Below are 21128 nucleotides of genomic sequence, written 5' to 3' on the forward strand. Positions count from 1 at the left end.
TATCTTGGTTATATAGAAAGGTGCTATACAAATACAGTCCATTTACCCTTTACCATTGTCGACTAGGAGGGCTTCAATAAAGAGGTGTACACCTGTCCAGTCTGTTTCCTTTATGGCAGGTGGACTGCTTCAGGGTGTAGAACATCTCAGTATAATGCCTGAGCTATTTAAGTTGTTATAAAGTGTCTTGGTTTTATTTTCAGTAAGTTTTTAAAATCTTTTTCAAAAACTGTTTTTACGTTGTCCTTTTTGTGTACTGAGTGAAGATTGAGGATCAAAAATAAAACGAGTGTAACGTCAGACTGCAACAGCACAAAACCGAAAGATGTGGGGGGAGTGTGAATGCTTTCTGAAGTCTCTTTATATTTTATTACTTATTGATATGGAATAAGTAGGCTGACATTTGTTTTTTGATTTGTGTTCAGATTACTTCACTAATCCGTGACACCTCCTCTGTTCTGAACGAAACGTTGGAGACTTTGATTCAACCTCAGGATCTCAAAGTTTTACTGGACATACAAAAAAACCTCATCCACTTAGAAGACATTGGTGAGCTTGATACTACACTCAAACGGTGTAAACACAAGCAGCATGTTCTTTGGCATTTAGCATCTCCAATAAGAAATGTCTAAACAGTTTTTCTACGTAAAACAATTTTATTTTTCTGTTTCTCTGGTTTATTTTTAGAGTCTTACGTTGTCGACAGTGGCATCTTGTCAGCTCTGTGTCTCCCTTCTGTGGAAAGAGTTGTGATTGTCAACGAGCAACCAGGACCAGGTCCAGAAGCAGAGAGCGGCCTCGAGTATACTGTGTGCTCCGAAATGGAGGTAGAATCTGAGAACAAAGGGGTGTTCATGGAGGGAACTGGAGGCTCTGATCAAACCCAGTGGTTTAGTCTCAGCAATGAAGTTAAAGCAGAAATGGACAGTGTTGTGGTTACAGACACCGCTGACGGAGCTGAGGCCAGTGAGGGAGAAATGGCAGATGAACATCATGAGGGTCCGTCAGGGACTCTGATCATCGGGGAAGATGGCCAGGTGACGGTGCTGGATGGGGTGGAGAAGAAACCAAACAGGCGCGGGAGGAAAAAGAAACGCCTCGCAGACAGGGACTTTGAATTGGAAAGTAGAGCCAAGGGAATTACAGAAGACTCCGAAACGGATGTCTTGTGGGAGAGACCGATTCGAAAGAACCGAGGACTTAAGATGAAGAGGTACCTGTCACAGTGGAGAAAATCGGGTAAATCACATGACCGCAACGCCAGCAACCGTGGTCTGGGTTCGGCCAACGATTTGGACGAGAGGACGTGCAAAGTATGTGGAAAGGTGGTGAGCCAGGCAAAGTTCTTGCAGCGACACATGAACCAGCACTCGGAGGAGTTGCCCATTGCTTGTCCTGTGTGCAAAAAGTTTTATAAAAGTTTGCGCTTCTTGCAGCAGCACAGATGTACGACTTTAACAAAAGCTGATGCCAACAAAAAACTTGTGGAACAAGACAGCACAGCAGATGAGGGTGAACAGTCATCCAGCGGGCTTCCATGTGATGCACTTACTAAAGAGCAGCCATTGGACAGCACCCTTCAGGACTCTGATTGTTTACCAGAAGGAGAGAGACCCTCTGAGGAATCAGGGCAAATGAGCCCTGACGAAGATAAGGGCCTGCTGGAAGGTCCGTTCTACTGTCCTCACTGCAGCGCTGAGTTCAAGTGCAGACAAACGTTCAGATTTCATTTAAGAAATATCTGCTACACGGAACAACAGGTGGATCCCAAGAACCCGGAGGACATCAAACACTGTTTCCGATGCGGCGAATGTGACAAGGCATTTAAGTACAAATCCACATTGGATTCCCATAAACAGACGCACAACCCGTTGTACTGCGAGGTGTGCATGAAATTAGTGCGCGACTCTGAAGCGCTGGCCATGCACAGAGAATCCCACACGCCGTTCCAGTGTAACCGATGCGATGAGAACTTCCCCGTGTTCAAGGCCCTCCATAAACATTACCTGGACGTTCACAACCCCACGGAGCCTTTCAACTGCCCCTACTGTGAGACGACGTTCAGCAGCTTGAAACGTTTCATCAGACACGAGTGGAAGCACACGGGCTACCAGCCTTTCCAGTGCACGCAGTGCTCCAAGAGGTTCCGCTCCTACTCCGACCTGGTGGAGCATCAGAAAAAACACACCAAGGCGTACCCGTACCTTTGCTGGGAGTGTGGTAAGAAGTTCAGGCACGGCGTCACGCTGACCAGACATGTGGAACGCGTGCATCACGCCGGAGAGCCCACCACCGAGAAGCCGTCGGCCATCTTCACCTGCGCCCAGTGTGGGAAGACCTTCACCTCCAGGAGGTGCCTTCTCAAACACGATAACTTCCACCACAAAGGGATGAGGTTCCCATGCGAGCACTGTGGAAAGGGTTTTTTTGGCAAGGACGCGTTAGTGAGGCACACGTTGATCCACACGGGCGAGAGGCCGTTTAAGTGCGAAGACTGCGATAAGTCTTTCAGGTCTGCTGCAGAACTGAAGATCCACAGGAGGTACCACACGGGGGAAAGACCGTTCAAGTGCAACCTGTGTGAAAAGGGCTTTGTCCAATCGTGTTTTCTCACTTTACACATGCGGACTCACACCGGGGAGAGGCCGTACGTCTGTACGATCTGTAGCAAGGGCTTTTCAAGTTTGCACGGCCTCAAACGCCACCGGAGACTCGTTCATGCTTAGCTGGTTTGATGTGATGCTAATATTTATACAAAGTTCAGCGGGCCCTTGTGCCCAGGTCTCCCTCGATTCTCCTGGAACCAAAAGAAAGACACAATCGATCTTATTGTGAAGTTTATTGGGCAAACAAAATCCTGGTAAAGGTGTGGACTTTACACTAGGTTTTTCATTTCTTTAACATTCGTCTTACAAAGTTCTCTCTGCTTTCCACAAACTCAAACTGATAAAAATGTTTATTGTATTGAATTCTAAAATTATCTTTGTTTTTTTACAGATGTGTTGCCGTAGTTCTACAAAAGATTTGTATGTTTAAATAATTTCAAATTTATTTCTTTTAGATTTTTTTTTTCTTGGAAAACGCCAAGTTTTACTTATTTTGAGTGAGCAAATTTCTGTAGTTATTTTTTTTTATTTATTTTGTATAAAATAAACAGTTTGACTTAAAATTGATTGAGAAACTATATTTTTTATTATATTGTTATACATCATAAACTATTCACACTAAGGTACAAGTTTTCACTAATATTTGCTCAGAATGGCAATTTTTTATAAACATCATTATTTGAGCAGATTCTTGAACTTAAGTAATACAGACACTTTCCAAAAAATTAGAATATCATGGAAAAGTTGTTTAACTTCCATAATTCCATTCAAAAAGTTAATCTTTAATAGATGATAGATTCAGGGCTCACAATTTAAATGATTTCAAATATTTATTTGTTTATTTTTACATAATTTGAGCTTCCAGCTCCTGAAACCCACGAAAACAGGAATTCAATAAATTAGAATACGGTTGAGAAATCAGCCCAAATGTTGCAGGGCATGAATGTTTTAAACTGAGTGTGACACACTAGTCATGTACTAAACTCAAAGCACCTGCATAGGTTTCCCCAAGTGTCATTAAATTGCTTCAGTTTGGATCAATTGTCTGTTAGGTTCAATATGAGGAAGACTGCAGACATAACTGGCCAGAAGACCATCATTGATACCCTCCATAGGATGGATAAGCCACAAAAGTTTATAGCTAAGGAGGCTGGCTGTTCAGAGTGCTGTGTCCAAGCATATCAATGGAAAGTCTAGTGGAAGGGCAAAATGTGGCAGGAGAAGATGCACCAGCAAAAGAGATGACCGTGGGCTTTAGCGGATTATCAAACATAGAAGATTCCAGAATCTGGCAGAGATTCAGAAAGAGTGGAAGAGGCGGGAGTCACAGCTTCAAAAACCACCACATTCAGATGCACCCGGGAGATGGGCTACAACTGTCGGATTCCTCAGTCCTCTTTTTCTGATGAAAGTAAAATGTGCCTTTCATTCAAAAATCAAGGTCCAACGGTTTGGAGGAAGACGGGTGAGGAACAGAACCCATACTGTTTGAGGTCCAGTGTGAAATATCCACAGTCAGTCATGATTTCTGGTGCAATGTCTGGTGCAGGTGTTGGTAAACTGCTTTCTTAAATCCAAGGTCACCACAACAGTCTACCAGAATGTTTTAGATGACTTCATGATTCCTTCTGCTGAGGATCTGTATGGAGATGCAGATTTCATCTTCCAGCAGGACCTGGCCCCTGCCCATGCCGCCAGAAGCACAAAAACCTGGTTTGATGCCCATGTCACAGTGCTTGACTGGTCAGCCAACTCGCCGGACCTAAACCCCATTGAGAATCTATGGAGTATTCTCAAGAGGAAAATGAGGGGCACCAGACCGAACAAGAAAGAAGAGCCGACAGCAAGCATCAAGGAAATCTGGGCTTCCATAACTCCCAGTCAATGCCACGTCGCATCGAGGCAGTGATTAAGGCAAAGATATTCCCAACCAACTAATGAAGATTGACGTATCGTTTTAAAAGTACCATATTTTGATTGATTTGTTGTGATCCTAATTTCTTTATTTTCTGCAAAAACAGAAGTGTGGGCTGATGTCTTCACAGTACTCTAATTTTTTGAATTCCTGTTTTTGTGGGTTTCATGAGCTGGAAGCCCAAATTATGTAAAAATAAACAAATACTTGAAATTGTTTAAATTGCGAGCACTGAATCTATCATCTATTAAAGATTAACTTTTTGAATGAAATTATGGAAGTTAAACAACTTTTCCATGATTTTCTAATTTTTTGGAAAGGGTTTGTAGATATGTAAAATGCCACAAGAATAACTGTGAGTACTAAAATATTGAGTACTCCACTTTTATGAGTCTTTTAGCAAAACTAACATGGAAGTGAATATACTCTTATAATAATTGTGACTATTTGTCCATTAAACCAAAAACAAACAAAAATGAAGATCTAACTGACGGTGAGTGTTACTCAAATAGTCCCTTGTGGCTTTGTGGGTTTGTGTTTTAACGCAGTACAAAGGAAAGTTTTGTTTAAAAAAAATCCAGTTTATGGTAGGTTTATTCCAACTTGACAGCCAAACAATTTGATACAGCCCTTGCTGACACACCTGCTCCTCTTGTTGCCCACCTCTGACTGATTAAAAAACCATGTGACCACCCATGTTCCTCCAAACCTCCCTACAGCCTACATATTTATGCCTCTAATACCCACATCCCAAATAAAAATATATAAACTAAACAAATTACTAATCAGTAAATTTATTCTAAACAATTGTGATTAAACAAAAATACAAATTTAAATATCTAACCTAAAAATAAGCTAATTTATGAACCAATAAACTAAATTCAAAGACAACAAAAAATAGACAAATAGCTCCTACAATAATAATAATGCATTTTATTTGTTAGCACCTTTCAAGACACCCAAGGACACTTAACAACATTAAAAACACAAAATCAAACAATACAAAATGGCTATAAAAACAATAAACCAAGAAGAAAATAACAAAAAATTAAAATGAGATGGCTAACTTGAACAGATGAGTTTTGAGTTGTGATTTCAAGGTCTGAAGGGAGTCAATATTACGGATGTCTGGGGGATATTTACATTTATAACCAAACATTAAAATATAAACGAGTAATTCTGATGAAATTAAGATTTGGAAGAAGGCTAACTGCTTGTCTTTAATAAAAATCTTAAATTTTCTCCACGTACTTTTAAGACACAGGCCTGCATAGTTCATGGTTTAGATTTGATCAAAGCGTTCTGAACAAAAGTTGTTTTTCTTTGTTCTAACATGTAAAAATAAAATCATTTCAGTTTATTTATATAGCGCCAAGTCACAACAGGAGTTGTCTCCGGAACCTGAACAGAAACATTCATATATAAAAATAATAATTTAACAATATTTATCTGAGGAGCAGACTGCTTTGAGTTTAACTCCATCACAGAACTCTCATCTTGAGCAAGCATAAAGGTGACAGTGGAAAGGAAAAACTCCCTCATGAAGAAGAAACCTCCATCAGAACCAGACTCGGGACAAGAGGCCATCGGCTTCAACTGGCTGGGTTTGAGAGGAACAGGAAGGAGGAATAGATACACAATGGCAGGTCAAGAATCACATGTTAAGGTTGTTTTCACACCTGATAGTCCGGTAGACTGTTCAGTTGGGGACCAATATTCATGACGTTTTATTTACATTTGAGCTGATGCGTTTGCATTCATACTGCACTGTGCAGTTGAGCCAACTTACTGAGCCAACCTATTCCCCCGCTCGCCTGTGGGGGCGCTGCACCAAGAACTACTGAAAGAAACAAGTCAAGTCTACTTTATTTATAGAGCACATTTAAAACAGAACCTGTTATCAAAGTGCAACAACAATCAATGAGAGTAAAATTAAAGAGGAATATATATATATATACATATACATACATACATACAATACACTAATAATAATAACTGAAGAATTAATAAAAAGCATTTATAACATAGGGTCACAGATTAAAAAACACTAGATAAATTTACACTGTATGAAATGCCTGCGAGAACAGATGTGTTTTTAGCAGGGATTTGAAGTGAGGAAGGGAGGTGGCCTGCCTGATGTTGGGGGGCAGGTTCCAGAGTTTGGGGCCCATGACTGAAAAAGCCCGATCTCCTCTGAGCTTCAGTCTTGTTTTTGGAACAGCCAAAAGCAGCTGATCTGATGATCTCAGGGCCCGAGAGGGAGCGTAAGGTTCCAGAAGCTCAGAGAGGTAAAGGGGTGCAAGGCCATTTAAGCATTTGAAGGTCAACAGAAGAATTTTAAAGACTATCCTCGTACGAACAGGGAGCCAGTGAAGGGAGGAAAGAACTGGAGTAATATGTTCAGACATACGAGTTCCAGTTAAAAGCCGAGCAGCAGCATTCTGGACGAGCTGAAGACGTGAGATGGAGGCCTGGCTGATCTCAGCATAGAGTGCATTGCAATAGTCCAATCGGGTCGTGACAAAGGCGTGGACTAGTTTCTCAAGGTCGGGTCTGGACAATACTGGCTTGAGCTTAGCTACCTGTCTGAGTTGGAAGCAGCTTTTCTGCAGAACAGAGTTGATTTGTTTGTCAAACTTGAAGTCAGAGTCTAACAACACAAAAACCTCTGAAGACACTTCTTCTTCTGGAAATAAAAACAAAAACGGAGTGGCATCAAGTTTTCAATTCAATTCAAAAATACTTTATTAATCCCAGAGGGAAATTTTTTGTTGTTGTAACTCGTTATCCTCATTTCATTAAGAGATGTTATAAATACTGATGACCGTAGACAGGAAGGATCTCCTGCAAAGGTCCATCCCACAGTGGATCCTAAGAAACTGGCTGCAGATGCCATCCGATCCATCCACTCACTCGGCTGGCCTCTCGGTTCCCCTCGGGTTGTAGGACCTCCCAAATGCCGGGCAGAACTCCTCCCAGAGCGATGGCCACTCCTCCTAGCAGTCTGCCGAGCTCCTCGTCACTGCGGATAGGTGCCGAGGGACGATCCTGTCCTTTCACTGTCATGAGCCATGTTTCCTCCTAGTTCCAGGATCTCGGTGGTCAGGCACTCGAGCACAGCTGGCAGGTAGATGAGAATGCATCCACAGGACATCCTTTTCAACTCATTTGAGATTTGGGGCTGTAGTTGAGATATTATTTGAGCTTTTGAGATGGTAATCAGCTGCTGTTGGTTGTAGAAAACTGCCTTGTTGCCATGGTTACGCATCATAACAAATGTCCAAAACTAAAAAAAAGTTTCAGTAAAAATCCTTCCAGCTGCACAGCATCTGATACCAGAGGAAACAATCATCCAAAAAATGTGATTTACATCCAGAAAAAGAGGAATTAAAGTTTCCAAAAGCAAAATCTCAGAATGAAAGTAACATAGCTGCTCCAACATGCAGCCACCTTGAGCGGCGCAATTCTAGAATATATAGCAGTTTAGCAGTTTTAGGAGTTATATTTTGTCATTTTTCAAAAATGGACTCTGTATGAGCAGAAGATGAGGCAGAAAACCATGGAGAATATTATTTTTCACACACGCTGTACTCAACTTCTTGCTTGTGGAGTGGGGCCTGATCTGTTTACATTCACACTGTACTCGAACCGCGCTGGAGTTCTCTTATACCGGACCGATACCTAGGTTTTAGCCCGGGCCAGAGTTTGCCTTTCTGTTCCGTGACAGAGTCCGATGGCGCGTTCACACCTCCCCAAACGAACGGGACTTTCTAGGAAAACGAGCTAGAGTTCGATTAAAGCGGACTAAACAGGGCTTCTGTTTTAACAATACATTTGGGGTGCATTCACACACTGTAAACCCAAATTAGTAGTCATTACTAAATCCGCATACGGTAAGCATTGCACTGGGATGTCTAGTTTTTCCATCCATCCATCCATTATCTTTACCCGCTTATTCCATTTTGGGTCACGGGGGTCGCTGGTGCCCATGTCCAGCAATCACTGTGCGAGGGGCGGGGTACACCCTGGACGGGTCGCAAGTCCATCACAGGGCCACATAGAGACAAACGAGATAAACAACCATTCACTCTCTCACTCACACCTAGGGACAATTTAGAGTTACCAATCAGCCTAACATGCATGTTTTTGGTCTGTGGGAGGAAGCCAAAAATCTTACTATGTCCTATGTGGTGTTTTTTTTTTCTGTTGGGTACGAGAGAAAATACCTAACAGTTTGGATGGAGAGAGCACAACTGTGCCCAGTTAGGCTAAAATAATTAGAAATGGTCACAATAAGTGGATATTATCTGAAAAAAGCAGCAGGTTGAAAAAAACAAACTCCAGCTGAATAATAGCTAAAGAAGCAAAAAGCTTAAGTTACAGGAATGAAGTGGAAGGAGATTTTTGTTGAATTTGTTTGAAAAAAGTTTAAATGAGCGCAAAAAATGTGGCATTAGCTGAAACAGCTAAAATTAGCATAAAACAGCTAAATACTATTATTTTCCTTTATTTTACCAGGAAGAAATCCATTGAGATCATCAATCTCTTTTACAAAGATGTCCTGGACGAACTATACTATACTAGCTGAAATAACTACTTGCAGAAATAACTAGCAGAAAGGCAGAAGAAGCACAAAAATGTAGTTAGCTGAATAAAGCAGAACGGAGCACAAAACAGCTGAAAAAGTACAGTAGCTGATTTTTTTTGGGGGGGGGGAAGCTGAAGCAGAACAAAATGTGAAGGAGCAGTAAAAAGTTGTAAACAGATCTAAATATTTAAAGGATGTAAAATGAGCTAAATTCATTTTCTATGACCAAAAAAAAAAAAAAATCAGAAATGGTTAAATCTTTCAAAAAGCTAAAGTTGCACCATTACATTGCGGAACGAGAGCGATACCAAAAAAATATGGAAGAACTATAGTAACAGCCAATAATAATAATAAAAATAATAAATATGAACAGGATCACAATAGTTTGGTGATTATTGTCGCAGTGTTGGCCTCGTCATTCACAAAGTGTGAACTCCGTCCTGGTTCAGTGTCGGAGCTCAGAGTCCTCTAGCCCCGCTGCGTCTCCTGCTTCTGCCCGGAGAGCGGACTCGTTCGGGATGGTGTCTAAGTAGCAGCAGCCGGTGGATTCTCTGAAAACTGTCAGTAATTGTGGAACAATAATGAATTTACTGCCATCTAACCCTCACGGGAACGGGCTTCTTTATGCTGGATTTAACCAGGATCACGGTAAGAGGGCTTGTTTCCCTATGGATCCAAGTAGCGTCGCAGTTTTTTAAACCTTCATTGTTTAAGTGTTTCGCAGCAGTGCACACCAATCATTATTATCTGACAATTTAACATTAAAAAGCTACAAACCGTTAACTGAAGACGCTGCTCCGTCGGTGTCTTTAAGCGCTTTCGTTTAATTTGTTGTTTTAGTTAGCGTTAGCAAGTATCAGACCTCCGCTAGCATCGGGAAAAAACAGCTCCTTTTGTGTTTGTTTTAAGCTCTTTAAACTCGTTTTTTAAATTATGTATCCAGCCTAATGGTCTCCAAACTCGCTGTGATAACAGATACACAAACATAACGGAACAACTAACAAAGATCGAGTGAAGAAGTTGGGAGTGATTGTCAACTTAGCGTGAATGCTAACTTCACTGGCTAACCGCTAGCTTCGGTTACTTAAAGCTAAAAGAAAGCTCTTAACGTTATTTAATTTAAATATTTAAGGGATAATGGTGTACATAAAGTCTTTTACTTTCAGGATTAAATGCGGTAATGATGTTTTCCCCTTCCCACATAATACAGGCCGTTTTCAATATAATATAACATTTTGTTGGTTTTCCTCATGATTTTGAGTGTCACTTATTAACGTGGCTAACAACATATGAAACTGTAAACTCAGCTATCATAATGTTAACACGCACACAGCTCAGTTTTACACAACTTCCAGCTGAGATTAATCATTATATACTTTTCCAGTTTTTAACTCGGTTAAACAGATGACCTCGGCCTTTTCCCAAAAGAGTAGAAAATGAAAGAGTTGAGTGAAGTTTCTGAAGTGACTCTGACAGTGATCCATCCGTGTTTTGTGCACTTTGATTCCTGTGTTTAGGATGCTTCGCTTGTGGCATGGAAAATGGATTTCGAGTGTACAACACAGATCCCCTCAAAGAGAAAGAGAAGCAAGGTAAGCCAACATAAACACAAAGTAGTTTGTGACAAAAAGTTTGCCTGTTCTGCTCAGTCACACACAATTTAGTAAACATCCAAAGGAGTTCTGCTAGATCCATCATCAAGATATGAACGGAATACAGAACATGTGTAAATCTACCAAGAGAAGGCCGTCCTCTCAAACTGGGTGACTGTGTAAGAAGGAGAGACCGCTGAAGGAGTTTCAAGCTTTAGCAGATGAGATGGGAGAGACTGTTCATACAACTGTTGCCGTATGCACAGTTTCAGTTTTTGAAGACGATCTTAGTAGATTTACCCATGTTCCAAAGATTCTGTTACATTTCTAATAACAATAAGCGAGTAAAATATCCAAGAGGGCAGTGTTTGGAAAATGGCAATCAAACTAGAAATAAAGTATAATTTGAGCATCCAAGCTGTACTTGAAGTGTTTTGCATGATCATTGAGATGTATTCTACTAAGTTTTATCAATTCACTAAGAGGTAACTTACCTCAAGAGGAAAAATTGTGGTTCCAGAAAGAGTGATCATAATAAGGTTAATCAGTTCTGAGTCTCTAATGAAGTCTCACTTCTTTCAGTGAGCAGGTTTACGGGAGTTCAGTCTGTTACGACCCAGAGTTTCACTTACCTCTTAGAAAGGGAAAACTTGGGAGTTTCCCTTAACTCGGGGTAATTTGCTCAGTTTTTACATAACATGCTTCCTGCAATACCCCTGAAATGAATTTAATATAAAGTAGAATTGACATTCATTGTGTTTACCACATTAAATAAAAATAATTTAATTATTCTTAACTGATGTCATAGAGGGTTACTCTAAAATTAAATCATGATGGTATTTTATTTAGAACTCTGGAACTGCTCTTTCAAACAGAAAACCTGTTCTGCTCACTGGAACAAAGTATTTTTATTGCAGTGCAGCTCCTTAATTATGGAAGTGAATAAAAGGAAGTGTGAACATGTGATCCAGGACACAGCTTCTCTAAAACCAGTCGGGTTTCTCTGTTTTTCATTCTCTTTACATCACACCATGCTTGTGTCGTCATCACCCATCAGGGAAGAGCAGCTTTCTTTTGGACTCGCTGATGTTGACCCTGAGACTGTTTGGGTTTCAGAGTTCCTGGAAGGTGGGGTTGGCCACGTGGAGATGCTCTTCAGGTGCAACTACCTGGCACTGGTGGGAGGAGGGAAGAAACCCAAGTATCCAACTAACAAAGGTAAAGGCAGATCATTTTAGGAAGAATACTTTTTTAAAATTTAAAAATCACCAATTACATTATTTTAATATTCAGTACTGAGGAAATATTTTGATAAAATAAGAACCAAGGTCGGGCAGCACGGTGGCGCAACTGGTAGAGCTGCTGCCTCTCAGCGAGCAGGTCCTTGGTTCAAACCCTGGTCCAGGGGCCTTTCTGGGTGGAGTTTGCATGTTCTCTCTGTGCATGCGTGGGTTTTCTCCATGTACTCCGGTTTCCTCCCACAGACCAAAAACATGCATGTTAGGCTGATTGGTAACTCTAAATTGTCCCTAGGTGTGTGTGTGTGAGAGAGTGAATGGTTGTTTGTCTCTATGTGGCCCTGTGATGGACTTGCGACCCGTCCAGGGTGTACCCCGCCCCTCGCACAGTGATTGCTGGACATGGGCACCGGCGACCCCCCGTGACCCAAAATGGAACAAACAGGTAAAGATAATGGATGGATGGAAGAACCAAGGTCACATTCTGAGCTTCTGACACTTTAGGATCATTTTAAAGAGTCAAATAAAATAGTTTATTAATGACCAAAAATACTTTGACAAATGATGATTTATTTCATTCTCATCAGAATCTCCAGATAAACCCACCACCTGGAACTAACTGATGAGGTCCACACACTCTGTCATTGTGTGAACGTTCATGAAGCATTCACGCTACTGTGATCCATTTTTCTTCTGTACGTTTTTTGGTGCAATTCTCATCCCACAGTTTTCAAGTTAGTTCAACAAATCATAAATCAAAACATTCAGCTCATTCAGGATAATCCTGCTAGAACTCTTGGTATTGGTGCAGCTTTAGCTTTTTGAAATATTTAGCCTTTTCTGCCATTTTTTTCTCATAGAAAATTAATTCCAAATCTTTAGATCTGTTTACAACCTTGTACTGCTCCTTTCACATTTTGTTCTGCCTCAGCTTCTTTCAGCTTCCTTGTGCAAATTATTTTTTCAGCTACTTTCAACTAATTTCAGCTGTTTTGTGCTCCTTTCAGATTCTTTCTGCGAACTACAACATTTTTGTGCTTCTTCTGACTTCTTTCTGCTAATTTCATCTTATGCTCTTTTCAGTTTATTTCAGTAAGTTTCAGCTACTGTATAGCTGTTTTTATACTAATTTAAGCCTTTTCAGCTAATTCCACATTTTTTGCAGTTGTTTCAACTGTTTTCAGCCAAATTCAGTAAAAAAAGTGCTCGCTCCACTTCCTTCTGGTAAATTAAGCTTTCTGCTTTTTAAGCTACTTTTCAGCTTTATTTTTTTTTTTTTTTTGCTTGCTAATTTCTGTTGTTTTTTTTTTAAATTATTTTCCCTTTTTTTTGTTAATTTTTGCTTCTTTCAGCCTAATTATACAAACATGTTTTTTTCTGCTTTCTTCTGCTAATTTAAGCTTTTCAGCAAGATTTTTAGCATTTTTAAGCTAATTTCGGTTGCTTTCAAATAAATTCAACTTTTTTGTGGTAATTTCTGCTACTCTCAGCCTAATTTACTTATTTCCGCTAATTTCAGTTGGTCATGCTCTTTTCAGATTTTTTCTGATAGTTTCAGGTTTTTCTGCTATTTAGCTACTTTTTAGCTGTTTTTGTGCTTAAATTTAGCTTTTTCATCTAATTCCACATTTAGGAAAAATCTAATTTCAGCTCCTTCCACTTCCTTCTGATTGAGCTTGTTTCTGCCTTTTCAGCTACTTTTCAGCAATTTTTTTTTGCTAATTTCAGCTTTTTTAACTAATTTCCCAATTTTGTGTGCTAATTTCTGCTTATTTAAATCTAATTCAGCAAGTATGTGTTCTTTCTGCTAACTTAGGCTTTTTCTTCTATTTCAGCTACATTTCAGCATGTTTTTAGCTAATTTCATCTGTTTTTCAGCAAGTTCTTTAGCAATAAACCTTCACCCTGCATTTTCACAGGAAATGCAGTTTTGCTAGTTTTACATACATTCTTATATACTTGTAAGGACACTTGTAAAGTGTCCTTGGGTGTCATGAAAGACGCTTTTTAAATAAAAGTATTATTATTATTATTATTATTATTATTATTATTATACTCATCCAATCACAGATGGCATTAAGAGGATAGGAGGCACAATCTGTCCAACAAAAACATTATTGTCCCTGTCGCAGAGCAAAGAGGGCGAATTGGAAATACTGTCCATCTGTCCGTGCCGGTTATTATTAATGATTAACTTGAAAAATGAGTCAGGTACCGGTTTCCATTTTGATTTGTTCCTGCGTTAAGGCATAAGAAATGTCATTAGCGAAAATTGTGTTGCTGTGTCAAAATCCAAGATGGCCACTGCCAAAAATATCAGAGTAAGCTTTATTATCATTGCACCAAGATACAATGAGAATATGTACGTACAGCCGTCCAAAAGATGGATGGAGTGCACAAAGCTGCTGCTATATAGCGCGGCCTTCTTATTCTTTTCAGAATCAATTTTTTAGATAGAAAAAGGGACAAAGCCGTGAGGAGAGGGGTAGTGGCATTACAAAAAAGAACTCTTCACACAATGTAAACCAACCAAACTATGCTTCTAGGTTTATATTGCATAAAAGTATAGTTTTCTCAAATACTTGGGGTGGCCAAAGATTACTCTATGGCCACCCCCTGGCTCGGCCATTATGTTTGGTTTTTGATCAAATCGCTCCCTCCACTCACGGAGATCTGTCATTCAATTCAATTCAGTTTATTTATATAGCGCCAAATCACAACAAAGTTGTCTCAGGGCACTTTACAGAAACATTCACATACATAAAAGCCAATTAGTAAAGTTCTCCATCTAAGGAATCTAGCAGACAAGTTGAATCTTGGCTTCGTTGCAGTCTCCCATAGCGATATTACGCAGGTGGAAGAAGGAGGTTCTAGTAACGTTTTTAATGTGGGGGATAAAAGACATGTCCTGATCAAAAATAACACCAACATTTTTAACATTAGAGCTGGAGGACAGATTAATGCCATCTAAGGAGGGAGAAAGACTGAAAAATTAATTCCTAAGGTGCTCAGGTCCAAAAACCAAAACCTCAGTTGTGTCTGTGTTCAACAGGAGAAAATTAAGGGTCATCCAGGTTTTTATATCTTTAAGACATGCTTGTAGTCTAAGTAGCTGATATGATTCATTGGGTTTAATGGACAAATATAATTGTGTGTCATCAGCATAACAATGGAAATTTATCCCATGCTGTTGTAATGAACATTATCTGTCAGATATTATCCATAATTTAAACGGATTCTTTCATTTTTCTGGACTGAGTTCTATCGTGCATTGAATGATTAAATGTGGACGGAAACGTGTTTTAGTTTCTGACTCACCATCAACAGTGAGCCGTTTAATTAAAAACGATTTAAAACAACATCACACATTTACAATAATTGGCAGATTGATTTCAACAACAGCTTAATTAATTAGCTTTACAATTAGAAAACCATACGGCCATGGTTTCCACTTGCAGCTTTTAAACCAACAGACATTTCTGAAAATATCTGGGTGATTACTGGCAAGGTAGAAGAGTTTTAAAGATGGGAAATGAGGCTTAAATGGAGAGAGATGGGTGAGGGAATTTGTCTGTTATAACCAGAACAACACGCTCCTTTGGACCCAGCTTAACCCACGGTACACTTCGCAGTTGAAGATCGACTTTTTACCTTTCTGAAGATATTTCAGTTCCGGCGTAAAGTTCCACTTCAAGCCACTTTTCAGCGTCTCCGTAAGAATAGCAAAGACCTCAGGAGTCGTGAGATCATTTCGTTCAACAGCAGCTCACCTCCCAGGTGGACTCACATGAGCTGTGAGCCCGTCAGAGGTTCCACTCAGATGTGGAAGATTCCATAATCCCCACGAGACTCTGAACTTTGTTCTTCCTTCTGGAACTTTGTTCTGCGTTCTGCGTTCCGAACTGCACTGCCTGGAACTAGGAAGTGTTGACCCTTTTAAAGAGGTCACTTCCGGTTCCTCTGAGAACTTCCTGATTGGCTGATAGAACCAACAGGTGTGTGGTCTTAGTGACGTAAGAGGTTATTAAAAGTCAAGGAGAAAGATTAGATTGTTTTAAGAACAGACAGAAAGATGTTTTGAAGAAATGAGACTTTTTGGAGCCATTTTCCTCCTATCTGTCTGAAAAAGTTAAACATGACATTTCTTTCCAGTAAACATGTTTTTGACCGAAACTTGACTTCTGACCGACTTACTCCTTCTCATTTCAGACAGAGAATTAAAAATGCATCATTACTCTTGTAACAGACATTAACTTGATTTCTACTTTGAATGAGGATTAAAAATCATTAATACTGTTTCACAGTTGATTTAAAATGAGTAGTTCACTTCAACATTTAAAAATGGTTTGAACTAAACACACTTTTGATTATCAAGATATTGTAAAATAGTAATGATAATAAAAAAGAGAGTGTTCTTTCAATTGATCAGTGCAGGACACACTTAGAAAGTCTCTGGATGAACTTAATTTTGTGTTTCTGGACTCAAATCAATGAAATAACAGTTCTTGTCCCAGGAAGGCCCTCAGGGCCAGATTTTGACCTGAGGCTTAGTTCACTACACTGTTTAATAACTTTACCTAATGGAAGCATATATAAAGTAAAGAGTATTGGCCCAAGCACTGAGCCCTGAGGAACTCCATGACTAACTTTGGTGTATGAAGAAGGTTTATTATTTACATTTACATACTGGAATCTATCAGATAGATATGATTTAAACCATTTTAGAGCAGTTCCTGTAATCCCAATATCATATTCAAGTCTCTGTAGTAAAATATTGTGATCAACTGTATCAAATGCAGCACTGAGGTCTAACAGGACCAGTATAGACACAAGTCCATTGTCTGAGGCCATGAGAATATCATTAGTTATTTTTACTAGTGCTGTTTCTGTGCTATGATGAGCTCTAAACCCTGACTGAAACTCTTCAAACAGATTATTTCTTTGTAGATGTTCACGCAACTGACCTGCAACTATTTTCTCTAGAATTTTTGAGATGAAAGTTAAATTAGATATAGGTCTATAGTTGGCCAGAATTTCTGAATCAAGATCAGACTTCTTAAGTAAAGGTTTAATTACAGCAATCGTAAAGAGCTGTGGTACATAACCATCCATTAAAGACAAATTAAGTAGATCCAAAATGTGGACATTAATTAGGGGAAATACCTCTTTAAAAGTCTGGTTGGGATGGGATCTAGCAGGCATGTGGATGGTTTGGATGAGGTTATTATTTTTGACAATTCAGAGAGCTCAACAGGACAAAAACTGTCCAAACATAAATCAGGCTCTAGTGAAATTTTTAAAGATGCCTCATTTGACAGGGGACTAGAGATAGTAGAAGGAAGGTTGGTTTGAATTTCTCTCTAATTGAAATAATTTCTTTATAAAGAATCTCATGAAGGCATCACTACTTATAGTTGTAGGGATACATGGTTCAACAGAAATGGGACTTTTAATTAGTCTAGCAATAGTACTAAACAGAAACCTAGGGTTGTTTTTATTCTCCTCTATTAAAGATGAGTAATATAAAGTTCTAGCTTTACGGAGAGCTTTTTTATATGTTAGCAGACTATCTCTCCAAGTTAAATAAAATTCTTCAACATTAGTAGAGCGCCATTTTCTCTCCTGGTTTCTAGATGCTGCTTTAAAGTACGTAACTCAGAATTGAACCAAGGAGCCAGTTTCCTCTGATTGATTACTTTCTTTTTCAGTGGAGCAATTTTATCAAGTGACGTTTGCATTGAAGTTGTAAGATGGTCAACTAGATGATCTAAGTCACTGTTCTCTGATGCATTACTCTGCAAGACAGAGGAAAACATTGATGGAAGAGATTGTTTAAATTTTGTTACAGCATTTTCTGATAAGCACCTGCTGAGATTAAATTTACTCTCAGTGACTGTGTAGTCATTTAATGTAAACTCAAAGGTTATTAAAAAATGGTCAGACAGAATAGGATTTTGAGGAACTATTACCAAGTCCTTAATCTCTATACCATAGGTAAGAACTGAATCAAGAGTTTGATGATAAGAATGAGTAGATGTGTGGACATTTTGGGTAAAACCAAATGAGTCTATTAAATGATTAAAGGCTATGCTTAAGCTATCACACAGATATCGCATATCATTCTGTGCTGTTTCAGACAAGCAGAAAAACAACAACAAAAAATTACCTGTAATTCTACACAGCGTAACTCATACATACTTGAATATCTTGTATCAAAAAACATTTAGATTTACAGTAGTCCCTCGCTACTTCATGATTCGTTTATCACAAACTCGCTCTATTGCAGTTTTTCAAAATAAGATTGAACATTACACAATTGGCTGATTATTGGATGAGCCGCACGATCGGCATGGAATTTTTATTTAAAATAAATTATTTAGCACCTGATGCACCTTTGTGCAGCTCACACTGCAGGATAAACTTCCTGCTGTAGCTGATCAGGTGTTCTGCTGCAGCTGATCAGGTGTTCTGCTGCAGACCTGAGAAGTGGGCGTGGCCAAGAGTGCTTGCAGGTGGTAAAGAGCAGAGGAGTCAGGTAGCTGAAATGATGACATTCTGTGCTCTTTTAGAGCATTTAGAGTTTACAAACATTGTTTAGAATATAATGTGTTGTCATCATTGTATGTTCGCATATATATATATATATATATATAAATATATAAATTTATTTTATTTATTTATTTATTTTTATACGGCTCCCCCTGCAATAAACGAAGGACTACTGTACTTATATTTCCTGTTCAGTCCCAGTCCAGAATAATCACTTACATGCCAAACATTCACTATTCAAATCCCTCAGCAACGGGGACATGGGTGTACCGTTTGTTTATTTTATATAATGCCCATGCTGTTTAACCTAAAATTGAAGAGCATTAAAATAGAACAGAAGAAAACTGAAGCTGTTTTCAATCTCAGGATCAGAGGAACTCTTTGGCATTTGATGGAGACCAATCATCTAGAACCTCACGCAGGTATATTAGTCTGGAGCATGTTTGAAATCCAAGAAGAGGAGCAGATATAGACAAGTTGTCCAAAGAGAACTTCTCTCCTAAAGGTCTCAATAAAGAGTATGACATCTGACATCTATAGATTTTTGAGGTGGATGTTAGAAATGTGCAAGTTCTTCTGTTAAAATTCTGAATTCAAAATTCTGAATCTAAAATTCAAAATTCTGTAATTTTGATTTGCATAAAAGGATTTTTTTCCTCAGTTCTAATTTACATCAGTACCTAATGTTGCTGTAGTGATGGTTCTGTCTTTAACTGTGGTTATCTGCTAGTTTGGTGTAATTTTGTTTGTAATCTGTCCAGTTGGGGTTTTATACTGCCATCATTTCTGGACTATTGAGCGCACCTGAAAATAAGATGCACTCATTAACATAAAAAAAAAAAAAAAATTGTACATCTACAGGCTGCACTTGTCTATAAGGTGTCCATGTTGTAACATGAAATATTTACACAGGAAGATTATTTTTAACTTTTAATTAAATACCTACCAGTAACAAACACAAATACATACAGTAAATGTTTTTTTTTTTTTTTCCTGAACAGTGCCTGTAACACAGCTGGTTAAAAAAATACAGTAACCTACCAGGAAGTCACTGAACACTATCTTCATCTTCCTCCTGTGCACTAAGAACAGTAAAGTCTTCTTCAGTGTCAGAATTGAACATCCTCAGAAAAACTTCATCACACACGTCCTCAGTCTCTTTCGATGTCGCTCTCAATGTCACTTTTGTCTCGAGGCAAATTCACACTTTCCCTTGTTCTGTCCTCGTCATCACGCAGCAGTCTTTCCAAACCTGTTGGTGATCACACAGGAGTGGATTTTCACTCCTGTCCTGTCCTGGTCCCACAGAAAAAAATCCAGTGCTGTCCCAATCCTGGTCCAGAGTAAAAAAAATAAATCCTGTCCTACTCCTGGTAACATGACTCCTGCTCCTGTTCAGAATCACTCCCACTCCTGTACTGGCTGCTCCTGTTTTTTTTCTCTTCATTTAATTTTTAGGAAATGCATTGAATTTGCTTTAATCTACCCATTCCTGTTTAAATTACTTTGTGTTGTGCAGTTTTATTTCAAAAGATATGGCAACAGGAACAGTTCATCTGTGGTGAAATTGAGACATTTATTGTCTTAATCCGAACAAAAACCTTCACTAAATGTCATAAAACAAATAATATATGGCCTGTAGTCCATATAATTTTTCTACGGAGGATCAGCTGCTGAGTCCTTGTTTCTAACTCTTTTCAAGGTCAGTTACAGTAAAAACTAAAAATCAAAACCAGTACATGGGTCACACCATGTCTACCTTAGATGAAAGAACCCAAACATAACAAATTGCATTTTAATAATTTATTGAGCAATTGTTTCCTTTAAACAGTGACATTACTGTCATGTTGTAAATTGCTTAAACAAAAAACAAAAAAAATAGTAATAATGTACCAAGCAAGAGAACTCAATAAATAAAAATGCTTAAAGGCATTATTATACATTGGACGACGTCCTCAAGAAGTTCACTGAACTGAGAAAAATCGACTGTTAGCGTAAACTCTAACAATAACATATTTGAACACATCATATAGTAAATTAAAACTAAAACCGTTATTATATGCAACCAGTCTTGTATATAAAACGTTGGTTACGTACTGTAACCCCAGATTCTATGAGTATAAGCGTAGCCCTTTAAGGCCTTCGCTTTAGTGGGTTTATCCCGTAATGCAGAGCATAAGCACTGAAAAAATTAGTCCACGCCCACCTGCTGTGTGGGCCCCACCCGGTCCGTATAAATTACGTTAAGAGCGGGAAATCGGCTCCCAAAATAGCTTTTTCTTCAGCCATTTAGGAGCCAGTGAGGCCCGACGCTTAAAGGGCTACGCTTATACTCATAGAATCTGGGGTTACAGTACGTAACCAACGTTCTATGTCGTATAAGCTTCGCCCTTTAAGGCCTTCGCTTTAGTGGGTAAAGGGCGAAGCCGATGTGGTCCTCGCCTCACTGGGTCCATTCGAACACAGTAAGAAGCAGAAGCTTGCCCAAAAAACGTCTTGTCACTCAGCTCCCCGTGTGCATAACTACGCATCGCGTAATTATGTGCCATGCACAGACGCATGTTGAGTAACTATGCGTTCTGACAAAGCATGAATGCCCCGGAAAACTTTCAACGGGAAGAAGAAGTTGAAAAGAGGGGG

At 39.1% G+C, this 21128-nt stretch overlaps 2 protein-coding genes across 2 annotated transcripts in view; both read left to right on the plus strand.

Moving 5' to 3' along the window:
• Positions 1-545: 545 nt before the first annotated feature.
• On the plus strand, positions 546-2726 carry LOC119424125 (zinc finger protein 2 homolog). Its single transcript, XM_037691593.1, has 2 exons — positions 546-549; positions 688-2726. The coding sequence occupies exon 2, from the start codon at positions 822-824 to the stop codon at positions 2724-2726; it is 1905 nt and encodes a 634-aa protein (XP_037547521.1). The 5' UTR covers positions 546-549; positions 688-821.
• A 6811-nt stretch (positions 2727-9537) lies between these two features.
• The window catches only part of wdr45b (WD repeat domain 45B), a 56866-nt gene continuing 45275 nt past the window's right edge, over positions 9538-21128 (plus strand). Inside the window, exons 1-3 of the mRNA XM_037691722.1 lie at positions 9538-9757; positions 10627-10701; positions 11818-11919. Coding sequence (XP_037547650.1) covers positions 9691-9757; positions 10627-10701; positions 11818-11919 — 244 coding nt within the window. The 5' untranslated portion in view covers positions 9538-9690. The remainder of the gene's footprint in view (positions 9758-10626; positions 10702-11817; positions 11920-21128) is intronic.

The sequence above is a fragment of the Nematolebias whitei genome, chromosome 17 (genome assembly GCF_014905685.2).
Source record: "Nematolebias whitei isolate Nwh7 chromosome 17, NemWhi1, whole genome shotgun sequence".
NCBI lineage: Eukaryota > Metazoa > Chordata > Actinopteri > Cyprinodontiformes > Rivulidae > Nematolebias > Nematolebias whitei.